The 25,856-nt window shown below is 39.7% G+C and overlaps 1 protein-coding gene and 1 long non-coding RNA gene across 2 annotated transcripts in view; one reads left to right on the plus strand and one right to left on the minus strand.

Moving 5' to 3' along the window:
* The window catches only part of LOC148139924 (uncharacterized), a 200,257-nt gene that overhangs the window by 31,865 nt on the left and 142,536 nt on the right, over positions 1-25,856 (plus strand). The window lies entirely within an intron of this gene.
* LOC122539397 (palmitoyltransferase Hip14-like) overlaps positions 1-25,856 on the minus strand; it is a 79,714-nt gene that overhangs the window by 5,545 nt on the left and 48,313 nt on the right. Inside the window, exons 6-9 of the mRNA XM_043674189.2 lie at positions 21,479-21,575; positions 19,207-19,359; positions 5,032-5,204; positions 809-974 (exon numbers count right to left, since the gene is read on the minus strand). Of these exons, the coding sequence (XP_043530124.1) occupies positions 809-974; positions 5,032-5,204; positions 19,207-19,359; positions 21,479-21,575 (589 nt within the window). The remainder of the gene's footprint in view (positions 1-808; positions 975-5,031; positions 5,205-19,206; positions 19,360-21,478; positions 21,576-25,856) is intronic.

Below are 25,856 nucleotides of genomic sequence, written 5' to 3' on the forward strand. Positions count from 1 at the left end.
ATTGTGGGGTCACACAGCTTTAACAAAATGCTGTCACCTATGGTTAATCTTTTTTAGTCATTCACGGAAAGCTGGCACTGTTGGCTGGGCCAGCATTTGTCAGCATTTATTATCCATTCCTAATTGCCCAAAGGAGCCAACCAGATTGCTGTGGGTCTGGAGTTACAAGTAAGCCAGATCAGGTAAGAATGGCAGATTTTCTCCCCCAAAAGGAATTTAGTGAATCAGATTTTTTTTAAACCACAATCAACAGGTTAGCTTTTAATCCAGAGTTTTAAAATCAAATTCAAAATTTCCTCATCTGTCATGGTGTTATTCAAATTCAAATTCAAATTCACAGAACATTAGCATGGTGCTCTGGATTACTAGTCCATTAATCTAATAAAGAAGAAGTAATTATTTTGCAGCTTTGCATCTTTGCTCTCAACTTGGGATTGTCCCAATAAAACAAAAAACTTCTCCAAATTGAAGAATATTTTCTCAGACTTCTCTAATAGCTCTCTCTACAATTAGCATTGGATTGTTTAAGGTCAAATCTCCTTCTGGGGGTCGTTCTTCATGCCTGTTTGCAAAATGTTGCATCTATGCTGAGCTCCTGCAATTATTTCTGAAATATGCCATTCAATTTGTGAAGAATATAGAACCTAAATCTAATGATTCCTGCTGGAATGTGTCTGGAAAAGATCAATGATGGCCTGATTATGCTCTGATATGATACCATTTCAAAAGGAGAAAGAATGAATATATGAGAGATCTTCTAATAGTTAGCACTAAAAATTGTAATCTGAAAGATAAGAACAGTACATACATATATGCAGGTCATTATTGCTGAAGCGAATGCAATAACAGACAGGAAAATGAAGCCGATTCCAATGAAAATGCTACGACCCATCTCATTAAACCAGTCCCAAGCAAAGTAGACTCCCAACACACTATTAAGGCACATTGTGGCTAAGAAGCCCAAAAAGTAAACCCTGTAAAAATAACCATAAATAACAACCATAATATTCAGAATATGAATTTTACACACATATATCATGTATACCTGTTCCAACAAAACTGAAACAGCATGAATTTCTTTCCAACGCCAGTTTCTCATTTGTCCTCATGACAAGTCTTAATCAATCAATGCTCTCCATTTATATACATTCAATCTTAATATTTCAGCTCTGTGAGATCTCCCATTTAACATAAAGGACAATAGACATTTACGTACTAAAGGAATTAAGGGGTATGGGAATAATTCTGAGGCATGTAGCTGAGATGGTGGAGCCAGGTTGAAGGGCCAAAAGGGGCCATTTAAATAGGAGATGAGTTAGTCCAAGACTAATATTTTTAACTTAACTAAATCAGCCCCAGGACATCTCTGCAGGGGTTCCTCAGAGTAATGTCCCAGACCTAATCATCTTCAGTTGCTTCATCAATGACCTTCCCTCTATCAGAAGGTCAGAAGTGGGAATATTCACCAATGATTGCACAATGTTCAACACCATTTGTGACTCCTTAAACACTGAAGCTGTCTGTGTCCAAAAGCAACAAGATCTGGACAATATACATATCTATGACCATCACCAACAAGAGGCAATCTAATCACCACCCCTTGACATTCAATGGTGTTATCATCACTGAATCCCGTATTATCAACATCCTGGGAGTTATCATTGATCTGAAACTCAACTGGACTCACCACATAAATGCAGTGGCTACAAGAGCCGGTCAGTGGGTAGCAATACTGCGTGGAGTAACTCACCTCCTGACTGCCCAAAGCCTGTCCATCATCTACAAGGTACAAACCAGGAGTGTGGTGGAATGGTTGAATGAGAATCTGAACACAATTGGCCAGAATCAGTATGAGATTATGAAAGGGAAATAGTGTTTGACTAATTTATTACAGGTCTTTAAGAAGTACCAAGCACCATTGATAAAGGGAAACCTGTAAATGTGGTACACTTGGATTTCCAGAAACAAGATGTTAGGTCAAAAATTACGACTGAAAATAAGAACTCATGGTATAGGTGGTGACGTATTTGTGTGATTAGGGGATTGGTTGGCTAACAGGAAACAGAGATTATGCATAAGTTTATGGTGTGTAAAGGTGTGACAGTGGAGTGCCAAAAGCATCAGTGCAGAGGCCTCAACTATACACAATCTGTGGATGAAGAGATTGAATATATGGTTGCTGAATTTGATAGATTTGCAGGCAAAATGTGAATTTTCCTTCGGGGACAATAGAAAAGCAGCATATTATTTAAATGGAGAAGATTACAGAATTCTGAGGCTAAGAGGTTCTGACCTCACCAGTACACTACTCAAAAAATGTTAGTATGTAAGTACAACTAACGGTTAGGAAGGTGAAAGGAATGCTGTTGTTTAGTGCAAGGTGAATGGAATATCAGAGAAGGAAAGAATTGCTACAATTGTTCGGGGTATTGATTAGATCACAAACAGACTCTGTGTGCAATTTTGTTCTCTTTACTCAGGAAAGGGTATAATTGCATTAGAAATAGATCAGAGAAGATTTACACGATTGATTTCTGTGAGTTATCTAATGAGAGAATTTAGACAAGTTGGGTTAGTATCCACTGGAGTTTCGAAGAATGGGAGATGGTTGGATTGAAATACACAATATAATAAAGGATTTGACAGGATAGATGCTGAAAGCATGTTTCCACTTGCCCAGGAGACTAGAACCAGCTGACACTGTGGTCATGGATCTGTGGAATTCCAGTTTTCAGGGAACAGTACTGTCAGGGTAATTGAATTTTTTTAAAACTGAATTAGCTGACTAATCAGTGAGTAAAAGAGGAGGCAGGAAACTAGAGTTGAGGCCACAATCAGATCAGCTATTAAATAAATCTTCCCAGTCAATTCTGGTATCATACTTGTCAATATTTGTTCTTTTTCATTGCATCCAATTATTTTTGGAATATGGAGAAGAGAACTATCCACAGTGTTGGAGATGATTGGCACAAAGTGTTTGAGTGAAAATTTGCACTGCTGTCTTTTAGTACATCTTAAATTTAAGATTCAAAATAAATTATAATAATAGAATTGTAGGACTTCATTTTTCCATTTTATTTTGGTAATGGAATTTTTTAAATGTGAGATTCATGGCTGTCAGTCCACCATGGCTGATGACCACTTTTCTCATACAATTGTCTAATATTCATCATATTAATGTGATCCAGACTCTGACTTGTGGAGTTGTGCAGAGGGAGAGGAGAAAATGCTCCCACTGGTGGGACTTTGCAACATTTATGCCACTGGTACCATGTTTAAACACCAGTTTCAGACACTGCAAACCGGGAACCACCCTTCACTATTATTTCTGAGGAGATAGCTGAGAAAAGTGAGTTAGCAAGTCCTTGGTTCACTGACAGAGCTCAAGGTGCTCATGGATGAGATGGTGAAGAGAAGTATCTTGTTAACTAGCAAAGGAGGCTATGCCACTAGACATGGCCAGCTTGGACCCAAACATTAGCTTTGGTCAGTGCAGTGTCCCAGGAAGAATCTTAATGATCTTCAGTACTCTGAAAGGATAAGTGCCACTATCTTTTCTTTGTTACCTCACACTCACAGGGCCACCTCTCACTCTACTTCTGCTATGCAAGTTGTCTCATATCAAAGCTCATGGACAACAATGCTTGTTATTCCATGCATCATATCTCATATCAAAAGTTTTTCTCTACGTCATCCTCCTAACACATAATCCTTTCTGTTCTCTGCACTTCTTACTCAATCACTGGAAAAAGCTCACCACTTCTCCTGGTTCTACCGTGTAGGGATGTGATAAAGATAGAGTTGGAAAAAGGTGCAGAAAGGCAAGCAGTGAGCTGCTGCTGCCAAGTAAGTGCTCTGACTTTCATATCGGAAATTAGTGCTGTCTAGATTCTCAGGAAATTGGAATTGGAAGTTGTATAGAAATGAGGTGAGTTGGGCTATTAATAAGATGCATATGCACGGAAAAGAGGTAGTTGCTATTTATTAGCAAAATTCTAAACTTGCCATTTAAGTTGAAAATCAGAAAATTATTTTCTCAGTGTTGAGTTTGTGATTTTATCATTTTCATAACATTTTCCCAAGTCTCTTGATGTTTCCCACATTACCTAAGGGAATGGAAAATTCTACCCGTAGAAACTTTACATCATAGAAAAGGGTAACATTGCCCATTATGTCTGTGCTCATCCAAAAATAAGCCATTCTCTCTAATTTACCAAATCATTGACGGCCAATTATATCCAAAAATAAACATATACAAAACAAATTACAAAGGGTTTCTGAACTGTTTTGAGTGTAGGTCAATTAGTAAGTTGAACTTACTCTTATTGAGAATTCCGCCAAAATTCGTGGCTAGATTGTTACTTGATTGTAAAATGAAAGAGAATTTAACATTTCAGACACGTTAACCACATGAAAGAGCATCACGACCAAGGACCAAAGCTTGCATCTTGAATCAAATGTTTATTTTTGATTGGTTATCCATCAGAAGGTTATCTATATTTTTTTGTTCACATCGTCGCCACCACCCTATCTTAATGTCTGCTCTCTATGGAATTCTCATGAGTAGATCTTGAGTTGTGAGAATAAAGTCTGAATTTCCAGAGAAGATTGTGTTTGGGGTGAGAGATGGGCAAGGCTGCCAACTGTCCGGTGGCACTAGCCATCATGAGCAGTGGATTGTTTGGGGTAGTGTTAGTGGGTTGGTGCTGATTTTCAATCTTGGGAAAAGATCCTGGAGCAGCAGTGGCTCTGGCTAACTTTGTGGAACCTAGAAACCTAGGAACATCAAAAGAAAATTGTCAATTAAAAAAGGGAAACGAGATGGAAGGTAGAGAGGAATAAATATGGATTAGGGAACAGATGACTGAGCGGGCGGAGGGTAGGTAGAGGACAGCAATATTGTCCTGTTCTTATATTCAAATCTATTTTTTAAATAAAAGGAATCCAAAATAACGGAATAACCAAGCATATATTTTAAGCTTAAATGACATATATATTTCAAAAATATAATTGAAATGAAGATCACTGTACCTGTTTCTGTAGCCTACGTCATTATAGATGTAAGGGCAGTAATGGTCAAAGCACCTCACACAGCGGTTAGTAACATGACAATGCTTAGACCGAAGTGGCTTCACAAGGTGACAAGTATGGCACAGCCTGTTCAGAGGATTCTTTCCCTGTTTCCATTCGTCAGAATAAACTGCCTGAAAAAAGAAATGTCCATAATTACAAGATCAAAAGCAAATACTGATGGAAACTACAATCTAAATACACAGCATGTCCATTGGCATCTGTAAGGAGAAAAGACAGATAAACTTTTTTGGACTTAAGATCCTTCCTTAGAACATTAAAACTTCCAATTTCTCTTCACAAACATTGATGAAAATGTTGTGTTCTTCCAGAATTTTGTGTTTCTTTCAGACTTTCCATTTAAATTTTACTTTTTTATGCAATATATATTCCTGTTAAAGTGAAAGGTAAGGCTGGTAAGAGTAGAGAACAATGGATGAATAAGGATATTGAGGCTCTGGTCAAGAATAAGAAGGAATCATATATTAGGTATAGACAACTGGGATCAAGTGAATTTCTTGAAGAGTATAAGGGGTGTAGGGACATTCTTAAGGAAATTAGGAGGGCCAAAAGGGATATGAGATTGCATTGGCAGGTAAGGTTAAAGATAATCCATAGACATTCTACAAGTATATTAAGAGCAAAAGAGCATCCAGGGAGAGAATAGGGTCCCTTAAAGAATGACACGAAGTGGGAGAGAAACTAAACAAATATTTCACATCAGTTTTTACTGCAGAGAAAAAAATGGAGTCTAGGGAACTTTGGGAAATAAACATTGATATCTTGAAAAAAAAAGAAAGTGCTGGAAGTCTTAAAAAAATGTCGATAAATCTCCTGGACCTGATCAAATGTATCCTGGGATGTTGTGGGAAGTTAGGGAAGAAATTGTGGGGTCTGTAGCGGAGATGTTTGTATCATCTACCGCCAGAGGTGAGGTATTAGAGGACTGGAGGTGGCTAATACTGTGCCTTTATTTAATGAATCCTGTAAGGAGAAGTTGGGTACTATAGGCCTGTGAGTCTGACATCTATGGTGGGTAAGTTGTTGAAGGGGATTCTGAGAGATAGGAGTTACATGCATGTGGTGAGACAAGGACTGATTAAGAATAGTCAGCATGGCTTTGTGTGTGGGAAATAATGTCTCACAAACTTGATTGAGTTTTTTGACAATGTAACCAAAAAGGTTGATGAATGGTAGACGTTGTCTACATGGAGTTTAATAAAGTCTTTAGTCCACATGGTAGACTAATTAGTAAAGTTAGATCACATGGGATTCAGGGAGAGCTTGCCAACTGGATACAAAATTGACAGTAGGAGGCCAAGGGTGGTGGTGGAGGTTGTTTTTCAGACTGGAGGCCTGTGACCAGCAGTGTTCCACAGGGATTGGTACTGGGTCCACACTTGTTTGTCAATTACACAAATGATTTGGATTAGAGGTTAGGAAACATGGGTAGTAAGTTTGCAGATGACACCAAAATTGGTGGTATTGTTAACAGTTTAGAAGGTTATCTAACATTACAAAGGGGTCTTGTCAATTGGGCCAATGGGCTGAGAAGTGGCAGAAAGAATTTAATTTTAATAAATGTGAGGCATTGCATTTTGGTAAAATGAACAAGCACAGAACTTATACAGTTAATGGTAGGGTCCTGGATAGTGTTGTCAAACAGAGAGACCTAGGGGTTCAGGTACATAGTTCTTTGAAAGTTGCATCACAGGTAGACATGATAGTTAAGGAGGAGGTTAGCATGCTTGCCTTCATTGCTTTGACTATTGAGTAAGGGAGTTGGGATGTCATGTTGAGATTTTACAGGATGTTGGTGAGGCCACTTTTGGAATACTGTGTACAGTTCTGATCACACTGCTATTAGAAGGATATCATTAAGTTGGAGAGGATTCAGAAAAGATTTACCAGGATTTTTCTGGGACTAGAGGGTTTGAATTACAAGGATTGGCTGGGCCTTTTATCACTAGAGTATAGGAGGTTGAGAGGTAGCCTTATAGAGGTTATATAAAATCATGTGGGGCATAGATAAGATGATTGGCAAAGGTCTTTCCCCTCAGTTAGGGGGGTTTAAAACTAGCAGGCATATTTTAAGGTGAGAGGAGAAAGATTTAAAAGAGACTGAGGGGCAACTTTTTCACACAGAGGATGGTTCATATGTAGAATGAACTGCCAGAGGAACTGGTAGATGCAGGTACAGTTACAAAATTTTGAAGACATCTAGATAGATACATTTGAATAGGAATAGTTTAGAGGGATGTGGGCAAATACAGGCAAGTGGGACTAGTTTAGTTTAGAAAATTTGATTGGCCTGACTAGTTAGACTGAATGGTCTGTTTCCATGCTGCATGACTCTATGATTTTAACAAAGAAAGAATATTTCTCATTTTTTTGTACTGGCAAACTTTGAACAAAATTCAACTAAGTAAATCTACAGTAACATTGGGGATAATCTTGCAATCCTGGAGGCAAAATGTTTGGAAGTGAATTTAATTAAGTGGGTTAGTGGTAAACCAGAACCCCCATTACATCTTGTCTTAATTAAGTTCTGTGGTGAAGGTCCAAGCTTCCTGTCTCACCATCAAATGAGACCTTTAATTGGTGAATTAGTTATCACTTGATGGCTTTATTCAGCTTGGGTTGTGTTGTGTATTTGATAAGTATGGTAGACTGTCACTTTAAAGAGACTAATCGTATGACATCATTAGTCATTTTGGGCAGGAAACAGCTCACTCTAACTTTACAGCCTGTAAAGTGAACACTTCTTGAATAAAGCTCTTGCTGTTATTGAATGCTTCAGCCTCTTGATCCTTCTTGTAAAGTAACAGAATGCAACTACATTCAGTATCTGGTGGGCATGAAGGTGCTGACATCCCTGAATGTTTAACTAGTGCTGGTAGGTTGTTATTTTGTGGGGAATGGGCTGGGGGTTGTCCCTTGATCTGTACTAATTTTGCATTAATGTGGGATTTGGATCTAGTGCTAAGGGGAAATTTGGAGATATGGCATTCAATTCCTTCATCCAAATTGTTAATGTATATTGTGAACTATTACCTCATTGCAGCAATGGACTATCTCAGGTCAGTGATATTCACGGACACCCCTCAAGGTGCACCTCCATCCATAGGAATCAGAGAAAGGTGCTATTGTGTTTCTCAGTACCTCTGCCAGTGACCTGAACTCCACCAGCAAACAGCTCCCTCATTGGCGATGGACTGCCTTAGTTTTCTGATACGTTTTGGGTAACAAGCTACTAAAGGACCATGGTCATCAAAGGCCATTGGGCATTGAGATCAACAGATTGCCCGCGTCAAATCACTGATTCTAGGAATCCACAGCACTAGGGACTGATGACATTATTGTTTAACAATAATATGTTGCTGTTCCATTAAAATGTGTCTGTGCTTCCATTATTATTTGATGTATTTATTGGAGGCAGAAACACCCATCAACATGTTTTCAAGTGGCATTGTGTCTTGAAGTAATGTACAGAATACTTCATAAGCTTTAAAAGGCCTATGCAAGTGATTTATTGGAGAATATATGACTTCTACAGCTAAAGAAGAAATATTAGCTGCTGTTCCTCAATGTAGAGCAAGGTACAAGAAGAATAGAAGGATATGGTTTTCTCCAGCATCCCTGGCATCTATCTCTAACCTTCTGGTTTTGGCAGCAGGGAGATGTTCTTGTTCTCCTTTCTGCTTAGCTTCTTTATCCCTGTTCTCATCAGATGAGGTTTGTGCCTTCTCTTTGTCCTCTGTTCAGATTGAGATTCACATTGCTTTGCATTACCAGGTTACACAGTTTGTAAATTACTGACGCTCTGTGAGACCATTGCTGGTTCAATTTGTACGGCTTGCCCTGACCAGTCAAACCTCAATCACCAAATATCTATCCATGTAGCTATGATTGTGAAATGAAGAAATATTACAGCTGTGAGTTATGAAGACTTTAGTATCATGGCTGCTGCCTGGAAAGTGTGCACACACGTGCATAATGCATGATAATCACATGCAATCTGCAGGTTGACTGAATAAAAATATTTCCTGTTTATGACCGCTTTCACTGATCTCATAAAGATTTGATAGTCATATGGGTGCAGCTAAGGACATCTTGCACATGTGGATAATCTATCATGGTAACAAATCCCATGGATCTTTCAGCTGGTAATCATTGGTTGTATGATCTGATTAGTCACATGGACTTCTGAACAGCATACTGGTGATCTCCTTTACACATTTGGGAGTGAATGCCTGTGACATCCAACATGTATAAGACCATGAATATGGAGAATTAAATCTTTCAGCCCATTGAATCTGCTCCGCATCTGATCATGGCTGATATGTTTCTCAACCCCATTCTCATGCTTTTTCCCTGTAACCTTTGATCCCCTTACTAACCAAGAAGCTATCTATCCCTCTTTTAAAAACACTAAATGATTTGGCTTCCACAGCCCTCTGTGGCAATAAATTTCACAGAAAAACACCCTGAAGAAATTCCTCCTCACCTCAGTTCTAAAGGGTTGTCCCTTCACTCTAAGGCTGTGCCTTTGGGCCCTAGGGTCTCATATCAGTGAAAACATCTCCATGTCCACTTTATCCATGCCTCGCAATATTTTGTCAGTTTCAATGAGATCATCCCTCATCTTCCTAAACTCCATGAAGTACAGACCCAGAGTCCTTAGTTGCTCCTCATATGACAAGTCCTTCACCTCAGGATCAATTCTTGTAAACCTCCTCTGGACCCCTTCCAAGGCCAACACATCCTTCCTTGAATACAGGGCCCTAAACTGCTTACAATATTTTTGAATCCTGTCTGACCAGAGCTTTATACAACCTTTGTAGTACATCGCTGCTCTTTTATTCGAGTCTTCTCAAAATGAATACTATCATTGCATTTGCCTTTCTAACTGCCAACTGAATGTGCATGTAAACATTAAAAGAATCCTGAACTAGGGCTCCTCATTCCCTTTGTGCTTCAGATTTCTGAAGCGTTTCCCCACTTATGCCTCTATTCTTCCTACCAAAGTGCATAACCTCACACATCCCCACATTATATTCCAACTGCCTCTTGTTTATCCATTCTCCTAGCCTGCCCAAATCCTTCTGTTGCATCCCCACCTCCTAAGTACTTCATGTTCCTCCACTGATCTTTGTGTCATCTGCAAACTTCGCAACAATACTCTCATTCCTTTGTCCACATTGTTAATGAATGATATGAATAATTGTGGTCCCAACTATGTCCCCTGCAAAAGTCAGCTAGTCACTGGCTGCCATCTTGAAAATGACTCCTTAATGCTCATTGCCTGCCATCTGCCAGTCAGCCAATCCTTTATCCATGCCAGTACCTTGTCCCTAACATCATTGATTCTTATCTAAATTGGCAGCCTCCTGTGCAGCACATTGTCAAAGGTTTTCTGGAAATCCAAATAGATCATTCCCTGACCGTCCTTTGGTTAACTTGCTCATTAATTCCTCAAAGAATTCAAATGGATTTGTCAGGCATAACCTCCCTTTGACAAAGCCACACTGATTCAGCCCTATTTTACCATGCACTCCGAAATACGCTACAATTTATCCTAATAATAGACTCTAAAATCTTATAAATAACTGACTTTCTCTTCCTTCATTAGCCATTTGCTGCTTCTCTCTCCCTCTTTGGCTGTTACAATAGCTATTTTAATTCTCTTGCACCCTCCTGGAATCCAGTGATTCCTGAGAGATCACCACTAATGCCTTCACAATCTGCTCAGCTATTTCCTTTAGAACTGTGGGGTGTAGTCCACCTGGTCCATGTGATTTATTCCCCTTCAGACCTTTCAACTTCCCCAGCATTTTCTCCTCAGTGATGGTCACAATGCTCACCTCTGGTAGGCTGCTGGTGTCTACCACTGTGAAAACTGATGCAAAAAGCCTATTCTGTTCCGACAGCACTTCTTTGTTTCTTATTACTACCTCTCCAGCCTATGACTGGTTTAATCCTGGAAGGATTCTGAAGCATAGAATTTGAGAGGTGGAGTGCCTCTAACCATCACTGGAATCAAGTGGTCACTGTATTTCCAAGGATGCAGAGACGTTGGTAACATAGATGTGAGAGCAGTCTCTAATAAGAACAGCCTCTGATGTTCAGTTAGTCTAGAAGACCACAGAGGGAAGAGATCCCACCCACAAAGAAAGAATTTTGCCTGGAGTCCAACAAAAGGCAGGTCACTGAGGTTAGCTTTTTACCTACAGATGTGTATAACTAAGCCCAATCATTGCTACAGGAGCTCAATGAAATCTTCAACTAGAAAAATGAGAAATTTACTTTTAAAAGCAATGAGCCACTGTGTTCCAACCTCCATTTTCTTCAGTGGACCAAAGGAAAATTATCCAGCCTGCAAAGTTTCCAGCTTCCATCTTAAAAAGACAAGAGTAATGGTGACTTTGTAGGATTCCTTAAAAAGCTAAGTGCTTACCTCTTTTGTAATAAGCTTTCCTTATGTGTGTGTATGTCTTGTGTGAGTGCTGTTGTCATTACATTCAGGTGTTCAGGAACAAATATTTATTCTTTCTATTTTTTCAACTTATTAGAAAATTTGTCCTATGTCTGTTCTTGAGAATCAAAGTGTTCAAGGGGTTAAAATAGCTCTTCTTTAAAATACTTTGTGCTGCAGTTAATTGTTTGCTGGAAGAGAAGGAACAATCCTGCCATTTCTCCCTTGTCTGTAACAAAATAATTGTGGTCATTTTCAATTCCCTCTGTGGCCTCACCCTTCTGTATCTAATTTCCTTCAGTTTGAAAAGCCCTTAGGATATCTGCACTCTAAATCTGGCCTTTTGAGTTTGATTTCAGTTGCACCATCACTGGTGGCAGTTCCTTCAGTTGCCTGGGATCTAAGCTCTGGAATTCTCTCTTTGGATCTCTCCACTTCTCTTCCTTACTATCTTTCTTTACATCTAGCACTTTGACTAAGGTTTTAGCCTTCTGACCTAACACTTCCTTATGGAGTTATCATACTTTGTTTTATAACGCTCCTGACAGGGTCGATGAGGGTGATGCTATTGATATTGTATGCATGAATTTCCAAAAGGCATTTGATTTGGTGCTGCACAACACATTTGTGAGTAAAATTAAAACATATGGAATAAAAGTGGCTATAACAAGATGGATATGAAATTGGCTCTAACACAAAACAGAGAGGTTGGTTAATGGATGTTATTTGGACTGTAGTGGAGTTACCCAGGAATTATTTTCAGCAGAGGAGAGAAGGGGGCCAGTGGCTTCATAAAGAGCAGGATAGAGATTGGGGACTGTATCTTCTAAAAAAACACAAAACTGAATGGGGCCAACAACTTCATAAAGAGTGGGATAGAGATGAGACTGCAACTTCATAAACATCTTGAGAGAAACAATGAGAGATACAACAGCAGGTCATAAAGAATGAGCTGGAGATAGGTTATCACTTTCTGAAACAACACAAGAGACTGCTGAGATAGCACCTGCATAAAAAGGAGAAAGACAGCAACTTCTGAAACAACATGGGGGAGAGGAGGAGCAGCCATTTCTGAAACAGCGCAAATGACTGTCATTGCGGCAACTTCATAAGGAGTGGGAGACAGTAGGGGCAACAATTTTTGAAACAATGCAAGATAACTTGTCGACAGTAGCTTCAGAAATGACGGGAGAGGGTATGCCGACAGATGATTTGGAAACATGATGGGAGAAGTTGAAGATTTGTAAATAACGACACCAAGTATGGGCACAGTAGGGACTCATCTTCAGAAACCAAGGGACAGAGCCTACAGAATGTGATTCAGCAGCAAAGAAACCTAACAACAGTGACATCACAGGAAAGTCTTGAGTGGATTATTTGTTGAGCTGCTGCTGTTCATAATTTTGTTTCAACCCCAATAATTTTGAAAATGGAAATTTCTAAACCAGCACAGTGGTTACTGCAAGGAATTTGTTTTTCCTGTTATTTCCAGTTTATACAGTACAAAAGTAAAGGTTAAAACAAGTTAAGTAAACTTAAAGATATGGCAAGGAAGCTTTGTCAAATCAATTGCCTGCCCTGTGGCATGTGAGAAATCATCAGCATTTCATGTGACCTAGATGAATCCCATTTGCCGAAAATCTCATTGGCTGCTCAAGCTGGAGAAATGGTGTTGGAGGCAACAGCTGGAGTTACTGAGTTATAACTACAAAGCAGAGAACTAAGATAACAGATATAGAAAGGTGGTTACCTAACACAGAAGGGAAAAGCAGGTAAATAGGAAGTGGGTAACTGCCTTCTTTTTCATAATAAATTACCAATTCATGTCTTAAATTTGCTGAAATTCCTTGCACCTTTACTTTTTATAAAAGTTGCTTGTGAGGAGCTTTATCAAATGCCTTCTGGAAATTCCAAACAGCCAATACTGATAGAAATTCCTTTGTTTGCTATGCTCTTGACCAACCCAAACAAATTATCCAGATTAGCCAGAGATAGTCTACCTTGCAATTATCAAAATAATGTAATCATTTTGCAGTAATAGAAGATTAATGTGTTATACTCCTTGGACCAAGAAGGAGGGATAATCAGAACCTGCATACTGTATGAATGAAGTCAGAAAGTTTAAACATCATCATTTTGTCAGGAGCTTGTAGCAGCTCTGAGTCAGAAGGTCTCAGGAGATATATTTGGCCCAACTTAAGTATTGGCAATCACAGCAAAAGGCACTGCTTCTGACTTGAAAACTGAAGGACAGTAACACCTTCATAGGAATGACAAAGTCAATAAAAGCTACTGAATAATTCACTAAATAATTTAAATAGGCATTTGATTGTACAGAACTTGATTATTGCTGAAAAAAGACAAAGTTTGTCAAAGGTCTTCAAGTCAGGGGTAAATATACGGTCTGGGTGGGTTACTCTTCAGAGTGTTGGCCTGTTTCCATACTATAGGGAATCTAATCTTATGTTCATCAGAACAATTCATAAGAAATACCAAAGTGAAAACATCATTTATACTGAGAAGACAGTGCTGAGTGGTTGGCAAGTGGACTCTCGTTGGTAGATGTGATGTCAAGAATGCACAAGATAATGATGACCAACAATTAACTGTCAGATTTTGTTTACATTTTAAACCAGGTAGGTTGACTCTGGTCAATGTATTGTGAAATAAATATGAATGATTGTCACTTATTTTGGTTAGTTGAAACAGGCACAATGTGTGTATTTTTTTTCTGGGCTATGGAATGAGAATGTCCAGTCATGCCTGATTTCTGTTTAGTAATTTTGGCAGAAAATATTGCATGTGCAGATACCAGTGACAGTCAGATCAGGTTTACGTGTGTTACCTATCACATTCAAATAATCTGTAACTCGCGCCGTTCAAGCCCATAGATGAATATTGGCTAGGAAACCAGAGTGCTGTGGAAATGTATCCCAACAAGATGTCAACATATTCTGTGAAGGAAAGCAGAAATTTGACAGGTTCAATTCCTTATTCAATGTTTTGTACTGCAACTAATGCTGGTATTTTCAATGAGTGGAAAGTTGCTGAACTCAATGCAATATTGTTCCAAATCCATAAAGTGATTTGGCCCCTGTGACACTGCAACTTAATATTTGTAAAGTAAGACATACTATAAATATCCTGATGCCATTTTAGAAAGTAAGACTGATTTAATACCATTTTGAAACAGTAAGTTTTACAATGTTAAATCTGAGAACTGACCTGTGATCTGCAAGTTAAATGACAGAAAAGATGGAACAATATTTTGCTTCTTTTAGTTTGGTTCTAAATTGTTAGTGCAGCCTCAAATTGTTTGGATAAGACTTCAGCAATTCTCACAATTAAAATGAGTCAACGTAATTTGTACTTATTTATTTGAACTGCAGTGACCTTTGAGAATACATTATTAAAGATCTTGACTGAGCATCAAGGTTGATCTGTGCCCAGTTGTATCAGACAATCTGGCATCAAACTCATTCTTAAATTAGTGTTAAGGACCCTTAGAAGATAAAGATAGCTCATATCTAGCTGCATTTATTTTTAAAATGTGTTAGCAGATAGTATTAATATTTTACTTTTATTAAAAGCTTAAATTATAATATTATATATTCTTTTCAAATATTCAATCTTTCCATTTTCCAATTACTGATTGAGCATACTAGCTCAGTCGGCTAAATGGCTACAGTGTGGTTCAGAAAAATGTCTAAGCATCAGTTTGATTCCTGTTCTGACTGGTACATTCAGGAGCTGTCTCTTTGGCCCGCCTCAGTGGAAGGCAGTGGCAAATCACAACTAATAAAAACTGCCAAGTAACTGGATCAAGAATAAGCATAATCAGACAATGGGTCTGACCTCTATACAAAGAAGTTATGGAATAGAACTGTTAAATTTCAAACTCCTTCCTGAGGTGATCATATTTCCTTTTTGTGATACTATTTTTATTATTTATATCCTTTAATTCTGCTTTTTTATGGATTCACTTCTTTCCTCAACTCTTTATTTTTCCATGTCATCACAACCTTGACGTGTATGTTCTTAGCTTTAATGGAACATATTAATGGTGAGCTCATTTAGTCTTCTTTTAAATATTGCTAATTGTTGTTCTGATTTTTGTTTGTGAAGCTTTCTACACTTTATCTTTGTTAGCTTCTCTTCTTATGCTTTCAATACACCTCACCATTGAGCCTCAGCATTTGCAAAGTAACTTGCATACAATCTCTGGCTTGCTGCGCCATGGAAAAACCTGATATCCTGGGAAAACCACCTTTTCGATCTCCTTGTTTTTTCTCTCTGTTTAGTCAGAAGGTAATGAAGTCACCTTTCTTAGTGTACAGTGCCTCTGTGTCAAAAAAGTGTGGTGCTGGAAAAGCACAGCCTATCAGGCAGCATTCGAGCAGGACAGTCGACATTTCGAGCATAAGCTCTTCATCAGGAATATGTGTGGGGGTGGGGATGTGGCTAAGAGATAAATAGGAGGGGGTTGGAGCTGGGGGGGGGAAGGTAGCTAGGAATGCGATAGGTGGATGAAGGTGGGAGGGGAAGGTGAGAGGTCAGAGTGGAGGGTGAAGGAGATAGGTGGAAAGGAAGATGGACAGGTAGGACAATTCAAAAGGACAACGCCAAGTCGGAGGGTTGGATCTGGAATAAGGTGGGGGAAGGGGAGATGAGGAAACTGGTGAAATTGACATTGATCCTGTTGGAGGGTCCCAAGGCAGAAAATCAGGTGTTCTTCCTCCAGGCGTCGGGTGGCGAGATTTGGCAGTGGAGGAAGCCCAGGACTTGGGGAAGTTGCAGTGATCGGCTACAGGGTGGTGGGGTAGTATGTGTGCCCCAGTGACGTTCTCTGAAACGTTCCACAAGTTGGCGTCCTGTCTCCCCAATGTAGAGGAGTCCTTGTGGAACGTTAGCCTTGAACATATTTGAACACTCAGCCTCCAATGCTATCTGTGAAAGAGAATCCCAAAAACTAACAACCCTCTGAGAAAGAAAATTCCTCCTCATCTGAATTTCTTGGAAAATCCTTTATCTGTGCCTCCCTAGTTCTAGATCTCCAATGAGAGGAAACATTCTCTCCACAGGATCTTAAATTTCTACAAGATCAGCTCTTATTCTTCCAAACTCCTGTAAGTCTAAGTCCAAACTGCTCAACTTTTCATTGTAAAACCATTAATTTATCAAAGGTATCAGACGAGTGGCTCTTCTCTACACTTCCTCTAATGCAATTATATCCTTCCTTCAATAACGAAACTAAAATTGTACACAGTACTCCAAACATTGTCTCACTGATGTTGTAGGCAAAGTTCCATGCTGTTGTAATCCATCTCATTTGCAATAATACCAAGAAATCTGTTAAATTTAGGATTAAATTACTTTAATCTTTCCTTCCTTACAAACATCTGTGGCATTGCATCAGTATTAATTCAAGTTTTCCTTTAATCAAACCTCTTTAATCTATATCTATGTTAGATTAAATAATGTCTAAATTCAAAGTTGAAAGTTTATTTATCATGTAGATTGCCAATAATATTTTGAATATATTAACAATATATGTTTTCTGGAAAAATACCCCAGTAAAAAGTTTAAAAAAAATCTTGTTTTACTTTGATTTCATGTTTTATAGAAAAAAAAAATACATTGGAGGTAATTTTCATCATCAATACTTGGTAACCAGATTTAGTGGATTGTTTGCTTATTGGTGCTTCTACCCAAATTTCATCTCCATGCAACTCTGCATGCATATTTGCATCCACTTACACACACTGAGAGTCTTGGAATCATAGAGATGTACAGCATGGAAACTGACCCTTCAGTCCAACTCGTCCATGCCGACCACATATGCTAACCTAATCTAGTCCCATTTGCCAGCACTTGGCCCATATCCCTCTGAACCCTTCCTATATACCCATCCATATTCCTTTTAAATGCTGTAATTGTACCAGCTTCTACCACCCTCTGGCAGCTCATTCCATAGGCACACCATCCCCTGTGTGAACAAATTGCCCCTTCGGTCCCTTTTATATCTTTCCCCTCTCACCCTAAACCTATGCCCTCTAGTTCTGGACTCCCTCACCCCAGGGAAAAGGCTTTGTCTATTTATCTTATCCATACCCCTCCTGATTTTATAAACCTCTATAAGGTCACCCCTCAGTCTCCGACGCTCCAGGGAAAACAGCCCCAGCCTGTTCAGCCTCTCCCTAAAGCTCAAATCCTCCAACCCTGGCGACATCCTTGTAAATCTTTTCTGAGTCCTTTTTCAAGTTTCACATCATCCTTCTGATAGAAAGGAGACTAGAATGACATGTAATATTCCAAAAGTGGCCTAGCCAATGTACAGCTGCAACATGACCTACTAATTCCTATGCTCAATGCTCTGATCAATAAAGGAAAGCATACCAAATGCCTTCTTCTCTAACCTAGCTACCTGTGATTCTTCCAAGGAATTATGAATCTGCACCACAAGGTCTCTTTGTTCAGCAATACTTCCCAGGACCTACCGTTAAGTCCTGCTCTGATTTTCTTTTCCAAAATACTTTGCATTTATCTAAATTAAATTCCATCTGCCATTCCTCAGCCCACTGGCCCATCCTGTGTATTTGCTTATGCTATACTGAACCATAGGGACTATCGCATTAGCCTGTGTAATGTATCATTATTACATGGCTTTTAAAGTGAATCTACATATTCTTAAATCCTCACAACCTGATTATTGTTCAGAAATTACATGCCCTGGTTAAAATATAATTTTTTTGACAAGGAACTTTATAGGTTGCAAAATGCTATACATTGTCAGATGTATCCAGTATTAAATGACTGACTTTCTTAAAAAAGTTTCAGGTCAAGCATGGAAAATTGAATGGTTTTCTGTTTATAATAACACCAGTGTCATACAATGGAATGCATAATGTTTGTACTTGGGTTCAAGTTGCTTTTTTTATCCACAATATCTAAATGCAACAGTTGACAATAATGCAACATTTCTCAGAATATATTTCTCAGGGCAGCATGGTGGCTCAATGGTTAGCATTGTTGCCTCACAACACCAGGGACCCGGATTCCATTCCACCCTTGGATAACTGTCTGTCTAAGAGTTTGCCCATTCTCCGTGTCTGCATGGGTTTCCTCTGTGTGCTCCGGTTTCCTCTCCCAGTCCAAAAACGTGCAGGTTAGGTGGACTGGCAATGCTAAATTGTCCAGTGTCCTGGGATGTGCAGGCTAGATGGAGTAGCCATGGGAATTGCAGGGTTACAGGGATGGGGTGAATCTGGGTGAAATGCTCTTTGGAGGGTCAGAGTGGACTGAATGGCCTGCTTCCACATTGTAGGAATATCATATGATATTGCATCAATTGCAGCTGAGAAGCAATCACTATTTTAAGGTTATTTTCACCTGCTACAAAGTGAGATTCTTTTTACAGTTTAAATGATATAAATATTTAACTCACCCTTTCACCATTACTGTAAATTTGCACCAAATACTGCAAAAATAAAATTTGCTTCAAATACTTACAGTACACTTTTTTTCTGGTCTGTGTGGATGCAGATACTTTCAGGACATAGAAACACAAACTGTGATAGCCTTTAGACAAGAAATGAAACAGTACTGGGAATTTTCTGCAAGATACAATTTCCTTGGCAGAGAAGAAAGGTTGGGAGTTATACCTGCCTAAGAGCACGATTGTATTCTTCACTGTCTCTTTGAAGGAAACCAGGATCCATCAGGGAAGCTTTCAGAAATAGATACCACATCAGTACATTGCCGACCAAGAAGGCGATATGGCAGGTCATTAGTCTGTTGAAGGAGATCGAGACAATCTGTGCAATAGAATAGATAGCAACTGAAGTCATTAGCAGCAGATTAATGGACTTGCCTTGGATATGTATGTAATCAAATACCTACTGCACTATCTTTTAGACTGACTGAGAAATGTTCTAATCCAGGGTAGGGAAAGATTGTTAAAAAAAGTGTGGAATTACCTATTACCCAGCTTAGTTTATTCCTTCTATGTGTACTGATAATTAAATATCTATTATTTTGAACAACTAATTTTCCATTCAAGGTCTTCTGTCAATTCCTATTAATTATAAAAGATATAGATTTTATAGTTCAGTAAAGTAGTGATATATTTTGAATTAGACCATTAGTCAAATCAGAAGAGCTCAGATAGATATATTTTCTGTTTTTTTATGTGTATTTTGTTAGCTTTGCTCTCTGAAGAGCAGATCCATCTTCTCCTTTTCACACCAATCGTTTATACTTGTTTCTTAGCTCTGTGTTTCCTTTACCGTCGTTAGCATTCCTTTGTCTTTTGATCAGGGTATCGTCACCATCTGTTCCACTCACTCCTCCTCCTCCTCAATCAACAGCATTAAAAAAAGTAGGCCTTTTCAGTTCTGAACAAGTCATACTTCACTCTAAACCTTCACTCTGTTTCTCTCTCTACAGATACTGCAACACCTATGAATTTCTCCAACATTTTCTGTTTTTATTTCAGACTTCTGGTATCTGCAATGTTTTGCTTTTATGCATTAGGGGTGATGCTTCATTGGAATAGAGTGTAAGGGATATTGTTGGGAAAAGGTTTAAATACTTCTTTAAATTTTTCTAAATTGTTACATATATAGGTATTTTTTCTTTTGTATAATAATCTTGTGTCCCTTTGTTAAAAATGTCTGAATATGTTTAATATGTGGCACCCTTGTCTGAATATGTTTAATGGCTGGCCTGCACAGCAACCAAACTGTTATACTTCGTAACAACTAGTGATTTATCAAGTCAGGTTTCACTCAGTAGTCTGACCTGTCCAGTATTACTATCAGCTGGGATCATGTCAAAATATTAAGTCCGTGTTTCTCTCCACAGACACTGCCAGACCTGCTGAGTTTCTGCAGCACATTCTGTGTGTTTGCTTCAAGCTAACGGTGATGCTGGTTCAATCAATGAAGTGTGAAATAATCAAACCTGAAACACAAGTTATGTCACTGTATGAATCAGAATATCTTTTCTACATAGCATACATCATATTCGGCCATAGTATTAGAAAATTACGCATTTAGCGACATGTATTATTTGCTTCCTTATTTCATATGTCAGTCTTGGCTTAGTTGCAGCATTATTGCCTTTCAGCATGGTTTCAAATCCTATAAAACAGATTCAAGCACAAAACCTAGGCTTCTGTCTCTCTCCAGTGTGATGTTGGCTTCACTACAATGTCTTTGACCTTTGGATAGGACATATAACTGAGATCCTGTCTGCCCTACCAGGTGGCTACACTTCAAAAGCATCACAGCAGCAGTAAAGCATTTTGGAACACCCTGAATTCATGAGTTTTAGACACATACAAGCTTCTCTTTTATTTCTGAGTCTCCTTCCACCCTTCCCCACAGTCTTTTAAAATTATTTGACCAAACCTAAAGCCCTCAGCAATTAGGTAGAAGCTGACATTCTCTATGATTTTATTTAATGCTGTTTTTGTAATGGATGACAAGGTGTTACTGCAGACTGTTTTGGATGTTGTGTTGGCCAGTTATCATTCCTACTGAGAGGTGCCAGACTTCTACTCAATTCTTCAGCACTAAGATCCAGTCAAACACAGGAAGTGTGTCCGCAACACACAATGTAATTTCTACAACAGATGGCACAGAATACCAATGCAAAAGCAATCCACCTTGACTCTATTGCCTTGAAAGTTAACCTGTATCGTCTGCACCCTCATTATTGATGATCATATTAATATAATTCCTTGCCAATCCTGAGATTTCCATGACAGTACATCCACGAGTTGGAATGGAAATTCCTCCAAGAGTTATAGGTATTATCAAAATATGGTGTTGGAAAATGCAGATCATATCTCTTAAACTAAGAAGCAATTTCTTGTAGAATATTGAATGTTTTGCTGACCTCTAGCTGGCTGCCACTTTAGCAGTTACTGACCTGTGTAAAATAAGTGGGATAACCCCATAACAGCAAACAGCCATTAAAAAAAAGAATCGGTCCTTTAGATTTTCCAGGGGGGCCAAAGACCAAAGAACTGCAAAGAATTAGAGAAATTGAATGAGTTCAATGGCACTGAATATAGGAATGGTATTTTCTCCAATTGGGCTCGGATGGACTAGGATTCTAGAAAACACAGCTAACACATTGGGAGCTTTTTATTTTGATCAGTTAAGTATCTGCAATATTAATAACTACACTTATAATTATTTTAGCAACCATAATAATTTTGTTCAATGCTGAACACACAAGTATATCAGTATCCAGGCCACGTTGGTGGATCACTTATGGTTAAGGCAAGATGTGGAGATGAATAAGTGAGCTGTATGTCCAGAGGAGTTATACTTGAGGCTCTATATCAAGGCTGTTCTAGGAGACAAGGAAGGAAATTACAGGGACTTTGGTTCAAAGTTTTACTTCCTCTATAACCACGGGGGAGGCGCCAAGGAGAACAGCTAATGTGGCTATACTTTTCAAGAATGGTGATAGAGATAAACAAGGGAATTACAGATCAGTGAATCACACATCAGTGGTAGGAAAACAGTTGGATGAAATTCTGAAAGAGAGAATTAATTTCCACTAAGAAAGGCAAGGTTTGATCAGGGATAGTTAGCATGGTCTTGTCAGAGGGAGGTCATGCTTAACAAACTTGATTGAATTTATGGGGAGGTGATTAGGTGTGTAAATGAGGGTAGTACAGTTGATGTAGTTTATACAGAAAGTCTTTGGCAAGGTCCCACATGGGAGATTGATAAAGAAGATAAAACAAATGGAATCCAGGATTCCTTGGCAAGATGGATCCAAAATTTGCTTATTAGTAAGTGACAGAGGGTGGTGGTACAAGGCTGTTTGTGTGACTGGAAGCTGGTGTTCAGTGGCATGATATTGTTGTTTGCATAAGCAAATAGTCTACGTATAAACAATATGGAAGGATATATGGGGGCTGGTGAGTTTAGTGGATGACCAAAGATTGGCTAAGTGGTTAATGGTGATGAAAGGAGGTCTTAGATTACAGGAAAAATAGATTTATTGGTCAAATGAGCAGTGTCAGACAGAATTTAACCCTGAAAAGTGTGAGGTGATCAACTTTGGAAGAAGTAACAAGACAAGGAAGTATTTAATGAATGGCATGAATGCTAGGAAGCTCAGAGGGACAGAGGGATCATGGAAGATGGCAGGACAAGTTAATAGGGTGGTTAAGAAGACCACAGAAGTGTGACTCACACTTGGAACAGGGTTACTTTGCTTCATTGATATAGTGAAGCTCGTTTTGGAGGCAATGACGGAGAGGAGGGTGGTCCTTTTCCCAAAGAATGGCCTGAGAAGGTAATTGTCTAAGAGCAAACAGAACTGGCTGGAGATTGTTACTGCTATGAGTGGCAAAGAGAACTTGGGATCCAGTGCAGAAAAGAGGTTTGGCAACCATGTACATTTGGTAAGATGAGTGTGACTCCTAGCCTGCTGAACAGATCTCAGGGTTTGCACCATCCAGAAACCAAAATCTCAGGGTTCAGACTGCTCTGAAATTGGATGGGTATATGCTGGGACCATTCCTGACCCCTCAGGATGGCTCATAGCAATAAAGCTGCAGCGAAACTCACTGAATAAACTTATGGAGCAGGATTCACTGTTGATAACCATGATACAACACAATACAACACAATTCAAGATAATACAGGAACAGGCCCTTTGGCCCACCAAGCCTGCACCAATTCCTAATTATTATTTAGACCCGCTACTTATTGCCCATGAGTGGTTTCCATCCCTTTGTTCACCTCACATTCATGTGTCTATCAAGATATGCCTTAAACAATGCTAAATACCTACTTCCACTACCTCCACTGGCAGTGCGCTCCAGGAACCCAACACCTTCCCCACACTTCCTAAACTTTCACCCTCTCACCTTGAACCTGTGCCCTCCTATAACTGACCTTTCCACCCTGAGAGAAAGCCTCTGACTATCTACCCTATCTATGCTTCTCAATTTTGTAGACCTCTATCAGGTTGCCCTTCAGCCTCCATTTTTCCAGTGAAAACAATCCATGTTTGTCCAACCTCTACTTATAACTAAAATCCTCCAGACCAGGCAACATCCTAGTAAACCTTCTCTGCGACTTCTCCCCCCTGATAGTCAAAGAGGAGGCAGATGGACCTGGTGAAACCAGAGCTCCTGATTACATTTAATGATTACAGAAGGTTAAATGTTGTCAATGGAGTGCAGAGCACTTCAATCCATCTGAAAGGGCACCATACACTGAGTAAGACTATGTAGCCGAAGAATTGTAGAGACTTCCACTCTCCTAAGCTAGCTAATTGTAATCACTTCTTGTGGCCCCTGCAGCTGTAGCAGCCCAATCCAAGACACCCTCTCTGCCCCATCTCTGCAGGACCTGAGTTGCATGAAGAATGCATCATCACCCCTTAAAAATGTACCATCCACTAGTGCAGATATTTTCATCTCGGTGGGTCCTCACATTCACATAGGTATGCTGGCACAGGGTAATGATCGTGGCACTAGTGGCAGGAGGAAATATCAGACCCTGAGGCTGTGATCAGTCCCCCTCAGAGCACGGAGGCAGGAATGATAGATAAGGATGCAGGGCTAGAGCATCAATTGGGAAGGAGGCTACATATTGAACTGCAGTAGGAAATGTGTTCCTATGCCACAGTTCACAGAGACAGGATGGAGGTTAGACAAAGGAGGAAGGAGCTCACAACTACCACTTAGGATTATGTGCTCATGAACTCCTCCATTGAGAGGGTGCCTAATTTGAATTAAAATGGATAAGTATGATTCATGCTTAGAGCAGCGTTGCCCTTTTGAGGCAATGAGGGATAGGAGGTTTATTCAAGCAAAGGATGTGGGGTAGGCCGGTATTTATTGCCCCCTCTTTGTTGCCCTTGAGAAGGTGGCAATGAGCTGCCTTATTGAACTGCTGCAGTCCATGTGGTGAAGGTAGACCAATAATGCCTTTAGGGACAGCCTTCCAGGATTTCGGCCCAGGAACAGCAATATGTTTTCAAATCAGTATTGTGATTAGCTTGAAGGAGAATGTGCAAGTGGTTCCCTTGTCCTTCGAGATGGAAGTAGTTTTGGGTTTGGAAGGTGTTGTCTAAGAGGTTTCAATGGCAGTAATGCTGAGTGATGTGGAACTGGACAATAGTGTGGTTACGTGGAGATCATTGTGATCCAAGTAGTGTCCCAACTGGTATGCTCCATCAGGCATCCGTCATTCTCATCAAGGGATGAGGATAGCATGAAGGAGACTAAAGGTGGCATCTCTCATGAGGCATCCTTATCCTCAGTTTGCTTGTCCCTCAAACAGAGAGAACATCTGTACTGTAGGATCAAGTGATCGAAGGTGACCCTGGAATGGTACAAACGCGAGAGTTCTGGAGGCGCTCCCACTGGCACATCCATGAGGATGACAATTACCACTTGGATTTATATCGACAGCCAAGATTATTAAGCAGGCTCTGTCCGAGGTCAGTAGGGGAGCACTGATCAACTTCTGGTGTCACAGGAATGAAGAAAGAGGTGATGAAGGACATATTAAGATTCTTTATGATGAAGCCAAGGTGCCTGGGGAGACATGGTTTCATCACTAAGAGATGGTAAGAGATTAGATGGTCCAGATTATGACTTCCATCCACCCATTAGCACAGGCACCCGAGATTCCGTTCTGTGCCATATCCTTCAACTTGGTTAAGAGGGGTCCTGCATGGATGCAGTGGTGACCTCCTTGACCATGTCAACTGGACGAAATTATGTCAATGGTTGAGGGGATGAAGAGAGGCTACTCAAACCATAACTGCCCTAAGAGGATCCATCCCACTGCAATCCCCAGATAGCTGGTATTCGATCCTCCTCCATCTGGGCATGCAATGGTGTTTCTCTATGTCCCTGAGGAGAAGAGGCACTTAGGGTAAGTGCAGGTGCCTGTACCCCATTTGCACAGTTCCTGACATTTTAGCGCATCGCTGGAGCAAGAGTCTGCTTGTCCAAGTGCCAAAAGCTCCATTGCTGTACCTGGGTCCCCATAATGGTTACCACTTTGTCCAAGGAGGAAGCCATGTGCTCTAATGCCTGGGGGAATAGCAGAATCCATGGCATACACACCAATGGCATATACCCCAATTGTTCTGGCAGAGCTATGGATAGCCCTGGGATCTGCATTACCAGCAGGAGTCTTGAGGTCAAGATAGTGGGGGAGTGGAGGGGGGTGCAGACAGTGTTGAGATCAGCACAGGTCTGTTCATGAAGAGTCTTCCTAATGCCTAGGTCCTCGCTACCAAAGCCTCCTTCAGAAACTGGGCC

This window comes from Chiloscyllium plagiosum, unplaced genomic scaffold (assembly GCF_037043375.1).
Source record: "Chiloscyllium plagiosum isolate Xiang-an unplaced genomic scaffold, Cpla_swu_hap1 HiC_scaffold_36, whole genome shotgun sequence".
NCBI lineage: Eukaryota > Metazoa > Chordata > Chondrichthyes > Orectolobiformes > Hemiscylliidae > Chiloscyllium > Chiloscyllium plagiosum.